General features: G+C 41.0%; 1 protein-coding gene across 1 annotated transcript in view; it reads left to right on the top strand.

The window, feature by feature from the left end:
* Window positions 1–4108: 4108 nt before the first annotated feature.
* LOC121552096 (mitogen-activated protein kinase kinase kinase 5) overlaps window positions 4109–17424 on the top strand; it is a 78601-nt gene continuing 65285 nt past the window's right edge. The window contains exon 1 of the mRNA XM_041864824.2: window positions 4109–5095. Coding sequence (XP_041720758.1) covers window positions 4681–5095 — 415 coding nt within the window. The 5' untranslated portion in view covers window positions 4109–4680. The remainder of the gene's footprint in view (window positions 5096–17424) is intronic.

Genomic DNA, 17424 nt, shown 5'->3' with positions numbered 1-17424 from the left:
GAATAGTAGCAGTGGGGAACCGTAACAGCCTTCTACACCTTCAGATCAGGCCTAAGGATTTATACAATTATGAATTATTTTTTCTTTAAATTCCGTTTTAATTTCTATTTAACATTTTCTATAATTTAAATTATATTCTGATTTCATCTCTTCAGCTTGTGTTGGAAAGGTAAGGGTTAACACTGAAGTAAAAAAAAGATCCAATCAGTATTTTTTCTTTGGTGGCCTCTGGGGAGAAAAATCTAGCTAGCTAAGTGAGCCATTGGCCAGGCCCTCAGAAGCTAGACAGAAGGCATCTGTCATTCAACTGCATTAGGGCAGAATTTTGGAGTGACTGGGAAATCAACCAACCACATTTCTAACTTGCAATGGGTGGGACCGTGTTTAAAATAATGTTTTTTTTTAAAACTTCCTCACTTCTGCCTTTTCTAATGCCTACATGCAAAACACATGTCACTCCTGAGAGCACAAGTAGTAGTTTAGTTTTCCCACCTATTGTTGTAGTGTGTGGTGGCTGCAGCCACAGCAAGACAGTGTTATCAAGGAGGATGTTTTTGCTAATTTGTTAACATTGCCCTTCAATATAACTTTCGACAATAAGTTAAGTTCCAAATGATCTTTTTTTTTTTTTTTTGCAGTTCGTTTGATGTTAGCCAGCTGATTAGCCTCATTACTTTTTACATATATTTTTTTTTTACATAGCCTAGGCCTACTGGTTGTATGAATTTGGGATCTGTCCCAGAGTCTGTTTGCAATAGGCTATTTATTTATCGCGCAGAATGACAAGCTGACCAATAGAATAGGTAAACTTCTCTACTATGGGGAATATTAGATTGACATAGGCTAGTGATTTTGCTGTTCGTTACTCTTCTTGTTGGCTGAGGAAAAGTAAATGTGGCAGTTATTCTAACATCTTCAAAGTGCGCAGTGGAATGTTCTGTTAAATGAATAACCATAATCTAAATGTGATTTATGTAATTCTGAGCACCATGGCTGGATGCCCTACTCAGGTTACACACCAATGCATATGGGTCCGGTAAATTTCTCAAATGTCCATTAAATTAAAATGCTGCTGATCAAATGTCTAGCGCCACATTTTCCTAACGGAACCCTGGTTCAGAGATAACACCTAAGTTCTTCCGACTGGCATGGAAGTGGCTCGTTTCTAGAAGTGTAAGGATAATTAGAGTCTGAAACTAGGGTATTTGGTGCAGTGTCTCTTGTTATGTCAGTCACGGACAGTCACTCAATTAGCCATGTCAGCTAACAATTTTTAGATTAGTAAATTAGTCTAGCCAGCTATCTAAACTTGTAGTTATCATGGCTGAATACCGACTAGGCACGTGCCCAGGGGCCCTGACCTCCAGGGGGCCCACATTGATTTTGTTAGTCACTCTCACTCAGATATCATATTAACATGGCATAAGTAATGGAAAAATGTGTATAATTGCAGGAAATTAGCTTTGAAACTGCTACAATTTCTCACCACACCATGACAAAATGGAAATGGACTTTAACTGCAAAAATTGTATCTCTGCCCTATGGCAAAGTGAGTAGAATCGCATTACATTTAGTATACAATTGCAGCATTTTCTCTCCGCCCATGGGAAAATGTGTAGAATTCCAGAAAACTTGCTTTAAAACTGCAACATTTTCTCTAAGCAAACATGGCAAAATGTGTAGAATTGCAGGAAAAACTTACATTTTTCTCTCCACCCTCAAGACAGGGGCCAGTAAAATGTTTTGCCCACAAGTTGGGTGGGGCCCCCCAACAAAATCTCGCTTAGGGCCTCCAAAAGGGTAGGGCCGGCCCTGGCTACTGGTATAATGCATTTAGTTAAGAGCATTAAGCAGTTTAACTGCACAAATAGATTGATTGCACAAATCAATTGACTGCATGTGTGGGTACTATGATTGTGGGTAGGCAAGCCACTGCGGCCCCTTGTGATGAGTTCAGATTTTTTGTGGCCCCTACCCCCATCAACGTTGCCCATACTACATGGTAGTTACATAGGCATGTACAGTATAATTACAGTGTAGGGAGATATTGTTAAATAGTAACCTTATACCTAAAACTGTGACCTGTTTGTGCATTAGTATACACATCAAAAACGTAAATCTGAGTTATAGGACTATCTCCATTTTGAGATTAGTTGCAAATCATTGAAACAGCATGCTGTAATGTAACAAATAATGTAACATAGGTTTCAGGCAACTTGATGTAAAGTGGGAATTTCCATAAAGGCCAAGTCAGAAGTGTCATGGACAAAATGTTTGTGGAATGAGCCTATGACCATGTTGTTGTCTCTTTAAAGCCACACTGTAAAATGTTCATACCATCAAAGAGTGGGCCACCAACAAAACACAAACAGTGGAGCAAGTAGTATTGCACGGTATACCGAAACTTCAATGATAGAATGATAGAGGCCTCTAGCGCCAAAAGGCCATTTTAGCATGGTCAGTGCCATTGAGGGTTTTCGCCATTTTAAAGTAGTCAATGTAGCACAGACAGAAGGGGAAACCAAGACACGTCACCGGGCTATAAAGCTGAAGCATCCATTTAGAAAGTTTTCTCACCACCAAATATGGTAGTGAGAGGAAGTCCAGTCACGGGTAGTGGGAGGGGATGGAACTAGGTGAAACTGGGCCTAGGTTCTGCACATTTTCTAATCGATGAATCATCTGATCTTAATAAAAAATTTCTGTTCCCAAAACTACAATATATTACAACCACAGTACACTAAGTTTTATAGACTTGAAGCTTTGCCAAAGTATTAAAAACATTTGTTGTTTAGGAGTTCAAGGTCGAATTTAGTTTGTGCACACACGCACTTCACAGAGGAGGCGTTCCCTAACGGTAATATGCAAATACTGCTACAACTCGCCAATAGGATCTCGCTAGCTCATGCTTAGCTTTGCCCACCTTGCTTGTTTTGCCCACTATGCTTAATTGGCTCCCACTGTAAACGACACATATGAACTATCTTGGGTTAGTTATAAATATATTTGAAAGTAGTCAACTGTGTGGGGATTCCTATGGTTGTAGCCTCAATGGCGCTGCCGATGCTGTCACAGACACTATAATGGCACAAATATAAAGATGAGTCCTCTATCTATCTCTATGGATCATCTATGCTCGAGCCTCGCACTGAGTGTGCGTGAATGATGTCATGTGTCTTAAAGACACAGTGCACACTTTTATAAAAGAAGAGAATGCTTCTTCTATGCAAATGTTGTTGATCAGTACAATAAAGTAAGTCCCAAATGTAAGGGAAACAGATTGTTTTTCATTTGTAGCCCCATGAAAACAGCCAAAACAAGCTCAATAACAAGCTCAATAACTATTGAATATGCATTCACCTGTATCGTAAATAGGCCTAGGCTAAATCTTGATTTACCCAGTTTATCAATAGACTAGAGATTTCCATTCAAATAAATGATTACCATTATGTTATATAGTTATATTGGTTAAAAAAACAGTCAAATTGATTGTATGATTGTATAATTGATTCATTTAATGCATATATTCAAACATTTCAAATGTAATGATATTGAACTCAAAAGATATGTCTGGATCAAGTACCATTCTGTGACTTTGGCTAATAAGCCTTCTTTTTTTTTATCTTGGTATTGTTTTGGTATCGTTTTGGTATCATTTTGGTGTTGAGTATTGTGATGGTACTGAGTATCGTGATGCTAAACCTGGTATCGAAGTCAAAATTCGGGTATCGTGACAACACTAGGAGCAAGTGTAATGTTCACATGCAATGCAAATACTGTAGCACTTGATTACTGTGATGTATAGGAATGACATTCCATGAGAGCAGCATTATTATATTTTTATGATTTGAAGTTACTATGTGTTTACAGTATATGACAACAAGAACATGAACGATTGATGGATGATAAGGTAATATACTTGTATTATTCTAATCAGGGTAGGCCTATTTTTAAGTAATGTACCTCAAAATCAAGGAGAGTTCTTCATTAGTTAAAATTACTGGAAATCATATTCTAACAGGAAAAATTGCAGACTGTGGCTTTAAGGGGGAATACGCGCCAACTGTTCCAAATATGGTCATGTCACCGTCCGTAAACAAGGTTCAACCTCCACCCAGTGTGCGTGAGCCTTTGCAGGAAAGATAATAGTGGAAATAGGGCAGGTTCAGGGACTGAATATAATAGTCGCGTTGGCATGATTTCTAAATGACAGGATATTCATTGCGCCGCTGCACACATTTTTCAACAACAACCCTGATCTGCTTTCTAGGACGGTGGATCTACCTACAACAAGCTCACCATGGGTTTGTAACCATTGCAACCTGCGCTCGTGCTCAACTTCAGAAACTATGAGGAGTAGATTTGGAGACGCGCAAGAATGTTGCAATTCAGCGGTAACTGTTTCTTACCATAGGGTCGTTAGCTGTATATGAGTAGCCTATGTGTCGTGACTTAACAGTAGCAGTGACTGTCAATGGTGGTAGTGCCCACTATCTTGGTTTATTATCATTGCAGATTGCACAATTTCATGCGAAATCAGACATGAATATACAGGAGGTGGACCTGGTGTCTGTGAGGAAACGTGCGTAATGTTGACTTTGGATGTATGGAGATGTCGAGCAACTGAGTATCCATAAGAACACATAACAGTGATTGTCAACCAAAACAGACATTGAAAAAATGAGTCAAGTTGAAGGGATATCATTGACGGTCCCCTCCTTTGGTCCTGGCTCGGACCCTGAGGGTGCCCACGGGGACTCTGCTGGCTCCCGGAAAGAGAGTGTCAGCGGTGCCCCCATTCCGGCCGCCGGGACATTCTGGCACGACTCTGTGGTCAGCGGAAGCATCAGTCCTAATATCCTGAGCTGCCGGAAGGACAGTGGCGGCTTGTTGTCTACGGGGAAATGTAAAAGCAGGGCTGTCACGGTGGCATATGTCGTCAACAGCGAGCTCACTCAGCCACACACCTCAGAGAACATGGCCCTGCATTGCCTGAAAGACGCGTGCGACTCCGTCGGAAGTAAACTGGAAATCATACACTTTGGGAAGATCGACTTTGGAGATACGTGTGTGCTTGACCAGTTCTATAATGCAGGTACGAGGTGGTGGTGACATGCAGCATGCATCTGATGGGCTATTGAATGTGTTGCCCTCAAACTATCAGAACCAAACCATATCAACTTTTGTCATTGTCTATTCTTCTGAATCAAACTCCAGCCATCAAACCTCAACCTACACATACCATATATCACCAAAGTAGAACAGGTTCACTACTGTTCTATAACCATTGCAGTGGGTGGGAATGGGGCCATACACATGCCACACCAGTTGTCTCTCTCTAAGGTTGCTTCCATTGTGGTTGCCATGAGCACACAGAAAACTGCACATAACATTGTGTGACCATGTCTTAGAAGCATTAAATGAACTAACCTCCCCAGCCTACTTCTTTCCACATTGCCTATCGCCTAGCCATTTGTCTTAACCTGGAATCCATTGGGCACTGGAGAGTCTCAACAAGGGAATGTCTCATTTGCTCCACAAAGTGGGGAATGGGGATAATTTTCCCACACACATTTTCCTTTACCATTATGTGCCCCTAGAAGTGAGGCTCCCTAGCGTCATGGATCATTTTGCTTAGTTTGGGTGGAGGTTCGAGTTTCCATTACACTCCAGAAGTGAACTGAACCTTTTAACTCAAACTAAAGTACTTTTCATTCCTTGCCCATTAGTGATGACGGAAAACAAATCGATTGTTACATATTGCAATATTATTTTTGACTTCAAGTATCGATTTGTAAAAATATATATATATATATATTTGCTACTGTAGGTAGCGTTAGCTAGCGCTAGTCGTCTGTACCTGCGTCAATTCTCTGGTATTTTTCATCCTATAACTTGTTCTCCATCTTCTTTTTAAATAGTGAGCCAACATGTTTTCAGCACTTTTATTTCCCTGACTGATCAAACATGGTCTTTCTTGCCTCTCTGCAGCAGACTAGCCTAGTGAGCAATATGTTTGGAACATCAAATGGCAATAAAATCGCAGTATGGAATCGTAATACATATAGAATCGTGGGAATCGCAATACATATCGTATCGGCACCTAAGTATCATGATAATATCGTATCGTGAGGTCCCTAGCAATTCCCAGCCATATTGCCCATGTCTCTAATTTTGCCCTTAATCCCAATGGAAATGTGCTGCCTAGTGGGGCCTCTTAAAAAATCAGATATTTTTTTTACTGTGTTTTTACAAGGATTAGGCTATGCCTTCAAATGAATAGCAGCTGATGCCCTGGATTTTGTACCATGGTCCACTCTAGTCAACTATGATGTTATTTTCCAACCCTAAAGGTTTGAAATATAGGATGGGAGATGGTGAGGGACATACTATAAAGGATTCAAACCATGTTGCAGAAAAATTTAAGTTGTAAATAGGTTGATAATGCAATTGTATCCATGACATGCATAAAAGACACTGTAATAACACTAAGTACATACACTGAGTATACCAAACATTAGGAACACCTTCCTAATATTAAGTTGCACCCCCCACGTTTGCCCTCAGAACAGCCTCAATTCGTAGGGGCATGGACTCTACAAGGTATCGAAAGTATTCCACAGGGATGCTGGCCCATGTTGACTCCAATGCTTTCCACATTTGTGTAAAGTTGGCTAGATATCTTTTGGGTGGTGGATAGGGCTGTGGCGGTCATAACATTTTGTCAGCCAGTAACTGCAGGTCTCACGGTAATTGACCGTTAATTAACATAAACACATTTAGCATCTCCTGGCTTCCACACACAGCCTACACACATTACATTGGAAGACAGTCTTATGGAGGTGTTTGGTCATGGATGCCTCTGATGATGATGAACGCCACTGATGCAGACCTTTGGAACATCTACATTTTAACAAATATAATAAATCCATAGCCTACACCATCACAATAAATCCATTATGTATTTTAGACAGGTCTAAAGGAACATGATATGAAGAAAATGTAGTCTATTTCAGAAGAACAGAATAGCATACTCTGAGTTGTCCTTATGTTAGGTCCTGATCTGGCTATGCCAAATGGCTATGGGTTACACTAGTTCATTTAGCAGACAAGATTTGCTTATAATTCCGTGGCATTATTTTATAGTATTTTATAGTATAAAGAATACAATTGAACATAGCTGAATAAAATAGAAAGTATGTTTTCTCCAAAATATTTCTGAGGGAGTGCGCACATGAGGCTATTCTGTGTTGAGCGGTTAACAAAGAAGCAGTTCTTCCTATATGCTTAATTTAGAGTTATTTATGCAACTTTAGTTGTGATCAAAACATATAGTCCAACGTTTGTATTTTTAATACATTCTAAGGATGCATGATGCGACTCTAATGATGATTTGAAAAAACTTGCATGAAAGGCATGAGCGCTGCTTTGTTATTTTCGCAGACTGCTCACATTTCATCAGTCTCTCATACTCAATTTGACAAGCACTTGATAATGCCTCGAATTTCCCAGCGGCATCCCCTTTGTGTGGCCTTAATGCCCCCTAAAAAAATCATAGTACAAAAGTTGATCTATTCTATTCTGTGTGAGAAATAAATATTCCAAACATAGTCTGGGACAGTTGTGGGATGTGATAGATCCCAAATTAATACAACCACTAGCATCAAAAAACCTTTTTTAAGCAATGAGGCTGACGCAACAGATCAGAACGTTTAGCTTAAAAGGTTGATAAACGATTAGGCTATTTCTTCAAATTATAAGCGCAGCAATGCGCACACGGCAGTATTCTATAAGCGCGAATGTTCCAAAATGCAATCAATTAACGGGAAAACACCATTCTCAAAAGTGACCACAAATGCGATTATGCATGTAATGCTTTTATTATAAAGGCATATTTTTATGGTGAAAATGTACTTCCCCAAACTTGAAACTCACACGCTGTCTATGTATGCCAGTTATGCTCTACACCTGTTGTGAAGCAGATTCATGTGCTTCATTTTAAGAAGTTATTTGGCCACTTTAGTTGTGATACAAACCGTATCAAAACATATAAGCCTATGGGCTAGGCTACATGAGGTATGCGACTATGATTTAAAAAATTCGCAAAAAAAGTAATTAGCTGTTTCTTACCTTACTGTACACTAGCTGGGCATCATTCACAAGTGATAATATATCATTCACAAGTGATAGGCTAATATTGTCACCCATCAGACTATTCTTGATTTAATCTTGTCTTTACATATACTAAATAATATATGTGTGAATTTTTCTTTTATTTAGAATGGACCATTATCATGCACCTGTCTCGAAACAGAGGCAGGGGGAAAAAATACATGTCATCTATGCACTTAAATAGCAAATGGAGGATGCTTTTCCCGTTGTTCATTTTCATGCCAGCCAGCCAAGTGCTTAATATTTAGAAAGTTGAGAAATACACTGAACAAAAATATAAACGCAACATGTAAAGTGTTGGTCCCATGTTTCATGAGCTGAAATAAAAATCCCAGAAATGTTCCATACGCACAAAAAAGCTTATTTCTCTCAAATGTTGTGCACAAATTTGTTTACATCCGTGTTAGTGAGCATTTCTCCTGAGCCAAGATAATACATCCACCTGACAGGTGTGGCATATCAAGAAGCTGATTAAACAGAATTAATATTCTGATTGGCTGGGCATGGCTCCCCAGTGGGTGGGCCTGGCTGCCAAGTGGGTGGGCCTATGCCCTCCAAGGCTCACCCATCGCTGCACCCCTGCCCAGTCATGTGAAATCTATAGATTAGGGCCTTTCAATTGACTGATTTCCTTATATGAACTGTAATTCAGTAAATCTTTGAAATTGTTGCATGTTGCGTTTATATTTTTGTTCAGTATAAATATAGTAGGCCTAGCCTATAGAAAGCTGATGGGATCCTCATCTTTTTAATAGAGGCCATCACTCTGTTTTCTCGTGCAATTGCATAGCCTATAGAAATGTTGCACAACATGAGCTCATGGGCTCTCATGAAGTGTTTGATTAGATCTTTGATTACATTTGCATTGATGTCAGAGTGATTAGAGGGACAATAGAGTGCTGAGTACCAGGCAGTTAGCAAGTTTGGTAGGCTACTAATGACCATCAGCAGCATCAGAGCTTGGAGAAGCCTAATTACCGTGACTAAACGGTCACGTGGAATTTGACTGCCTTCATGACTGTGGACCATTCTTGAACCTAGCAGCGTTGCAGTTCTTGACACAAACCAGTGCGCCTGGCACATCTTTTGCCTTACCCATTCACTCTCTGAATGGCACACATACACAATCCATGTCTCAATTGTCTCAAGGATTAAAATCATTCTTTAACCTGTGTCCTCCCCTTCAGCTACACTGATTGAAGTGGATTTAACAAGTGACATCAATAAGGGATCATAGCTTTCACAGTCTGGAAAGGTGTTCTTATTGTTTTGTATACTCGGTGTATACTCCATAGCTCTGTAGTTCAATTGGTAGAGCATGGCGCTTGTAACGCCAGGGTAGTGGGTTCGATCCCCGGGACCACCCATACGTAAAATATTTATGCACACATGACTGTAAGTCGCTTTGGATAAAAGTGTCTGCTAAATGGCATATTATTATTATTACTATTAATACAATAGGGCATTTTCTAGATGAAGAAATGATAAAACACCTGTGTTGTAAAGACTTAGCTGACATCACAGCTAACGCGTTGTTGGTTGTCATAACATAACATTATTGGTTGTGTAAACAGAACTCAATTTGTTCCCTTTCTTTGGTTTGGCTATTTTAAACAGGGCCTCTGTGGAATTTTCTGTATAATTCGCACGGGAGGTGGGAAGTGGTTCCCAGAAACCCTTTTTGTATCTATTCAAAATGTACACAAGCTTTATTGAAATGACAGAAGCTCCCTAAAGATTGCCAACTTCTTTATCATGTTCCTACAACAGGACATTTTAGGGATGGAATCATGGAACACAAGGAAGAGAAAAAAACTAAAGCTTTTGTATACAATGAACTAGATGCCTGACCGCTTGACTCCTTATTTGGAAAATGTAAACTACCATGAATTCCCACATTATGAATGACAGTCCAGACCTCATAAGAAGGGAGCATTCACAGAACATGTAAATAAGTGCATCAGGAATGTGTAAGTGGAAGCACATGTTCACAGTATATCAAATAGCTGTTCTGATCCACGTTTGATGTTCACATGTTGTGACCTCGCTGAGTAAACGCAGCAGTGGCTATTGACTTAACCCAGAGCTCTCTGAAATGAGATGTTCTGGTCCCCCTTGGTCAGTTCAGAGTAATGATCGAAGACCTCTATGTTGATAAATGTGTCTGTTTTTCTTAATATGTATTGTATATTGTACAGTGCATTCGGAAGGTATTCAGACCCCTTGACTTTTACCACATTTTGATACGTTACAGCCTTATTCTAAAATTGATTAAATAGTTTTTTCCTCATCAATCTAGACACAATACCCCATAATGACAAAGCAAAAAAGGTTTTTAATTTGTTTTGCAAATTGATAAAAAGAAAACATCTGAAATATGACATTTACATAAGTATTCAGACCCTTTACTCAGTACATTGTTGAAGCACCTTTGGCAGTGATTACACTGCCTGTCTTCTTGGGTATGACGCTACAAGCTTGGCACAACTGTATTTGGGGAGTTTCTCCCATTCTTCTCTGCAGACCCTTTCAAGCTCTGTCAGGTTGGATTGGGAGCGTCGCTGCAGAGCTTTTTTCAGGTTTCTCCAGAGATGTTCAATCGGGTTCAAGTCGGGCTCTGGCTGGGCCACTCAAGGACATTCAGAGACTTGTCCCGAAGACACTCCTGCGTAGTCTTGGCTGTGTGCTTAGGGTCGCTGTCATGTTGGAAGGTGAACCTTCGCCCCAGTCTGAGGTCCTGAGTGCTCTAGAGTAGATTTTCATCAAGGATCTCTCTGTACTTTGCTCCGTTCATCTTTGCCTCGAATGTGACTAGTCTCCCAGTCCCTGCCACTGAAAAACATCCCCACAGCATGATGCTGCCACCACCATGCTTCGGCGTAGGGATGGTGCCATGTTTCCTCCAGACGTGACGCTTGGCATTCAGGCCAAAGAGTTCAATCTTGGTTTCACAAGACCAGAGAATTTTGTTTCTCATGGTCTGAGAGTCTTTAGGTGCCTTTCTGGCAAACTCCAAGTGGGCTTTCATGTGCCTTTTACTGAGGAGTGGCTTCCGTCTGGCCACTCTACCATAAAGGCCTGATTGGTGGAGTACTGCAGAGATGGTTGTCCTTCTGGAAGGTTCTCCCATCTCCACAGAGGAATTCTAGAGCTCTGTCAGAGTGACCATCGGGTTCTTGGTCACCTCCCTGACCAATGCCCTTCTCCCCCAATTGCTCAGTTTGGCCGGGCGGCCAGCTCTAGGAAGAGTCTTGGAGGTTCTAAACTTCTTCTATTTAAGAATGATGGAGGCCACTGTGTTCTTGGGGACCTTCAATGATGCAGAAAGGTTTCAATCGTTCACCTACTCTGCATCTCACAAAGACACGGGGGTTGGAACCAAAAATCTCAAATTTGGACTCATCAGACCAAAGGACAGATTTCCACCGGTCTAATGTCCATTGCTCGTGTTTCTTGGCCCAAGCAAGTCTCTTCTTATTATTGTTGTCCTTTAGTAGTGGTTTGTTTGCAGCAATTCGACCATGAAGGCCTGATTCACACAGTCCCCTCTGAACAGTTGATGTTGAGATGTGTCTGTTACTTGAACTCTGTGAAGCATTTATTTTGGCTGCAATCTGAGGCTGGTAACTCTGCAGCAGAGGTAACTCTGGGTCTTCCTTTCCTGTGGCGGTCCTCATGAGAGCCAGTTTCATCATAGCGCTTGATGGTTTTTTCGACTGCACTTGAATAAAGTTCTTGGCATTTTCCGAATTGACTGACCTTCATGTCTTAAAGTAATGATGGACTGTCGTTTCTCTTTGCTTATTTGAGTTGTTCTTGCCATAATATGAACTTGGTATTTTACCAAATAGGGCTATCTTCTGTATACCACCCCTACCTTGTCACAACTGATTGGCTCAAACGCATTAAGAAGGAAAGAAATTCCACATATTAACTTTTAACAAGGCACACCTGTTAATTGAAATGAATTCATGAAGCTGGTTGAGGGAATGCCAAGAGTGTGCAAAGCTGTCATCAAGGCAAAGGGTGGCTACGTTGAAGAATCTGAAATATAACATATATTTTGATTTGTTTAACACTTGTTTTACTTTGGTTACTACAGGATTCCATATGTGTTATTTCATAGTTTTGATGTCTTCACAATTATTCTACAATGTAGAAAATAGTAAAAATAAAGAAAAACTCAGGAATGAGTAGGTGTGTCCAAACTTTTGACTGGTACTGTATATATATACAGTGGGGAAAAAAAGTATTTAGTCAGCCACCAATTGTGCAAGTTCTCCCACTTAAAAAGATGAGAGAGGCCTGTAATTTTCATCATAGGTACACGTCAACTATGACAGACAAATTGAGAGAAAAAAATCCAGAAAATCACATTGTAGGATTTTTTATGAATTTATTTGCAAATTATGGTGGAAAATAAGTATTTGGTCACCTACAAACAAGCAAGATTTCTGGCTCTCATAGACCTGTAACTTCTTCTTTAAGAGGCTCCTCTGTCCTCCACTCGTTACCTGTATTAATGGCACCTGTTTGAACTTGTTATCAGTATAAAAGACACCTGTCCACAACCTCAAACAGTCACACTCCAAACTCCACTATGGCCAAGACCAAAGAGCTGTCAAAGGACACCAGAAACAAAATTGTAGACCTGCACCAGGCTGGGAAGACTGAATCTGCAATAGGTAAGCAGCTTGGTTTGAAGAAATCAACTGTGGGAGCAATTATTAGGAAATGGAAGACATACAAGACCACTGATAATCTCCCTTGATCTGGGGCTCCACGCAAGATCTCACCCCCGTGGGGTCAAAATGATCACAAGAACGGTGAGCAAAAACCCCCAGAACCACACGGGGGGGACCTAGTGAATGACCTGCAGAGAGCTGGGACCAAAGTAACAAAGCCTACCATCAGTAACACACTACGCCGCCAGGGACTCAAATCCTGCAGTGCCAGACGTGTCCCCCTGCTTAAGCCAGTACATGTCCAGGCCCGTCTGAAGTTTGCTAGAGTGCATTTGGATGATCCAGAAGAGGATTGGGAGAATGTCATATGGTCAGATGAAACCAAAATAGAACTTTTTGGTAAAAACTCAACTCGTCGTGTTTGGAGGACAAAGAATGCTGAGTTGCATCCAAAGAACACCATACCTACTGTGAAGCATGGGGGTGGAAACATCATGCTTTGGGGCTGTTTTTCTGCAAAGGGACCAGGACGACTGATCCGTGTAAAGGAAAGAATGAATGGGGCCATGTATCGTGAGATTTTGAGTGAAAACCTCCTTCCATCAGCAAGGGCATTGAAGATGAAACGTGGCTGGGTCTTTCAGCATGACAATGATCCCAAACACACCGCCCGGGCAATGAAGGAGTGGCTTCGTAAGAAGCATTTCAAGGTCCTGGAGTGGCCTAGCCAGTCTCCAGATCTCAACCCCATAGAAAATCTTTGGAGGGAGTTGAAAGTCCGTGTTGCCCAGCGACAGCCCCAAAACATCACTGCTCTATAGGAGATCTGCATGGAGGAATGGGCCAAAATACCAGCAACAGTGTGTGAAAACCTTGTGAAGACTTACAGAAAACGTTTGACCTGTGTCATTGCCAACAAAGGGTATATAACAAAGTATTGAGAAACTTTTGTTATTGACCAAATACTTATTTTCCACCATAATTTGCAAATAAATTCATAAAAAATCCTACAATGTGATTTTCTGGAATTTTTTAAATCATTTTGTCTGTCATAGTTGATGTGTACCTATGATGAAAATTATTGTATATACAGTGGGGGAAAAAGTATTTAGTCAGCCACCAATTGTGCAAGTTCTCCCACTTAAAAAGATGAGAGAGGCCTGTAATTTTCATCATAGGTACACGTCAACTATGACAGACAAAATTATAATTTTTTTCTCCAGAAAATCACATTGTAGGATTTTTTATGAATTTATTTGCAAATTATGGTGGAAAATAAGTATTTGGTCAATAACAAAAGTTTCTCAATACTTTGTTGTATACCCTTTGTTGGCAATGACACAGGTCAAACGTTTTCTGTAAGTCTTCACAAGGTTTTCACACACTGTTGCTGGTATTTTGGCCCATTCCTCCATGCAGATCTCCTCTAGAGCAGTGATGTATATATATATATATCAATTGAATTTACCACCGGTGGACTCCAATCAAGTTGTAGAAACATCTCAAGGATGATCAATGGAAACAGGATGCACCTGAGCTTAATTTGATCAATTTTAATATAAAGCTGTAATGTAACAAGATGTGGAAAAAAGGAAGTCTGAATACTTTCCAAATGCGCTGTATGTGTTTGATGTATTTACGCAGGGCTCATCTGTAAAATAGACCCTAGTCTCAGTATGACTTCCCTGTCAAAATAAATGTTAAATAAATAAATCCCATCAATAGATAAAGGTCAAACCACATGTTCAAGCCACATAAGGTGAGCCGGTGGTGTAGGCTACTGTTAAAAAGTTTTAAGGCTTTTTGCTCTATGCTGGTGGATAGAACGGCTGACTCCAGTAAGACAAGGGGTGGCGGTCTGTGTATATTTGTAAACAACAGCTGGTGAATAAAATCGAATACTAAGGAAGTCTTGAGGTTTTGCTCGCCTGAGGTAGAGTACCTCATGATAAGCTGTAGACCACACTATTTACCGAGAGAGTTTTCATCTATATTTTTCATAGCTGTCTATTAACCACCACAAACCGATGCAGGCACAACGATTGCACTCAATGAGCTGTATAAGGCCATAAGTAAACAGGAAAACGCTCATCCAGAGGCAGCACTCCTAGTGGCTGGGGACTTTAATGCAGGGAAACTTAAATCCGTTCTACCTAATTTCTACCAGCATGTTAAATGTGCAATCAGAGGGAAAAAAACTCTAGACCACCTTTACTCCACACACAGAGATGCATATAAAGCTCTCCCTCGCCCTCCATTTGGCAAATCTGACCATAACTCTATCCTCCTGATTCCTGCTTATAAGCAAAAACTAAAACAGGAAGCACCAGTGACTCGGTTAATAAGGAAGTGGTCAGATGACACAGATCTTAAGCTACATGACTGTTTTGCTAGCACAGACTGGAATATGTTCCGGGAATCTTCCGATAGCATTGAGGAGTACACCACATTTTTTCCCCCACCTTTATTTAACCAGGTAAGCCAGTTGAGAACAAGTTCTCATTTACAACTGTGACCTGTCCAAGATAAAGCAAAGCAGTGCGATTAAAAACAACAACAACATAGAGTTACATATGGAATAAACAAAATGTACAGTCAATAACACAATAGAAAATCTATATACAGTGTGGGCAAATTTAGTAAGTTATGGAGGTAAGGCAATAAATAGGCCATAGTGCAAAATAATTACAATTTAGTATTAACACTGGAGTGATAGATGTGCAGAAGATGATGTGCAAATAGAGATACTGGGGAGCAAATTAGCAAAATAAATAACAATGTAAATAACAATATGGGGATGAGGTAGTTGGGTGGGCTAATTACAGATGGGCTGTGTACAGGTGCAGTGATCGGTAAGCTGCTCTGACAACTGATGCTTAAAGTTAGTGAGGGAGATAAGTGTCTCCAGCTTCAGAGATTTTTGCAGTTCGTTCCAGTCATTTGCAGCAGAGAACTGGAAGGAATGGCGGCCAAAGGAGGTGTTGGCTTTGGGGATGACCAGTGAGATATACCTGCTGGAACGCATACTACTGGTGGGTGTTGCTATGGTGACCAATGATCTAAGATAAGGTGGGGATTTGCCTAGAAGTAATTTATAGAAAACCTGGAGCCAGTGGGTTTGGCGACGAATATGAAGTGAGGGCCAGCCAACGAGAGCGTACAGGTCACAATGGTGGGTAGCATATGGGGCTTTGGTGACAAAACGGATGGCACTGTGATAGACTACATCCAATTTGCTGAGTAGAGTGTTGGAAGCTATTTTATAAATGACATCGCCGAAGTCAAGGATCGGTAGGATAGTCAGTTTTACGAGGGCATGTTTAGCAGCATGAGTGAAGGAGGCTTTATTGCGAAATAGGAAGCCGATTCTAGATTTAACTTTGGATTGGAGATGCTTAATGTGAGTCTGGAAGGAGAGTTTACGGTCTAACCAGACACCTAGGTATTTGTAGTTGTCCACATATTCTAAGTCAGACCCGCCGAGAGTAGTGATTCTAGTCGGGCAGGCGGGTGCAAGCAGCGTTCGATTGAAGAGCATGCATTTAGTTTTACTAGCGTTTAAGAGCAGTTGGAGGCCACGGAAGGAGTGTTGTATGGCATTGAAGCTCGTTTGGAGGTTTGTTAACACAGTGTCCAATGAAGGGCCAGATGTATACAAAATGGTGTCGTCTGCGTAGATCTGAGAATCACCAGCAGCAAGAGCGACATCATTGATATACACAGAGAATAGAGTCGGCCCGAGAATTGAACCCTGTGGCATCCCCATAGAGACTGCCAGAGGTCCAGACAACAGGCCCTCTGATTTGACATATTGAACTCTATCTGAGAAGTAGTTGGTGAACCAGGCGAGGCAGTCATTTGAAAAACCAAGGCTATTTAGTCTGCCAATAAGAATGCGGTGATTGACAGAGTCAAAAGCCTTGGCCAGGTCGATGAAGACGGCTGCACAGTACTGTCTTTTATCGATCGCGGTTATAATATCATTTAGGACCTTGAGCGTGGCTGAGGTGCACCCATGACCAGCTCGGAAACCAGATTGCATAGCGGAGAAGGTACGGTGGGATTAGAAATGGTCGGTGATCTGTTTGTTAACTTGGCTTTCAAATACTTTCGAAAGGCAGGGCAGGATGGATATATTTTGGCTGTGAATTTTTGAAAGAATGGGTCCAGATTGTCTAGCCCAGCTGATTTGTAGGGGTCCAGATTTAGCAGCTCTTTCAGGACATCAGCTATCTGAATTTGGGTGAAGGAGAAGCTGGGGGGGCATGGGCAAGTTGCAGCGGAGGGTGCAGAGCTGGTGGCCGGGGTAGGGGTAGCCAGGTGGAAAGCATGTCCAGCCGTAGCAAAATGCTTATTGAAATTCTCGATTATCGTAGATTTATCGGTGGTGATAGTGTTTCCTAGCCTCAGTGCAGTGGGTAGCTGGGAGGAGGTGCTCTTATTCTCCATGGACTTTACAGTGTCCCAAAACCTTTTTGAGTTAGTGCTACAGGATGCACATTTCTGTTTGAAAAAGCTAGCCTTTGCTTTCCTAACTGATTGTGTATATTGGTTCCTGACTTCCCTG

The sequence above is a fragment of the Coregonus clupeaformis genome, unplaced genomic scaffold, assembly GCF_020615455.1.
Source record: "Coregonus clupeaformis isolate EN_2021a unplaced genomic scaffold, ASM2061545v1 scaf0101, whole genome shotgun sequence".
Classification (NCBI taxonomy): Eukaryota; Metazoa; Chordata; class Actinopteri; order Salmoniformes; family Salmonidae; genus Coregonus; species Coregonus clupeaformis.
This window is presented reverse-complemented; position numbering and strand designations above follow the sequence as displayed.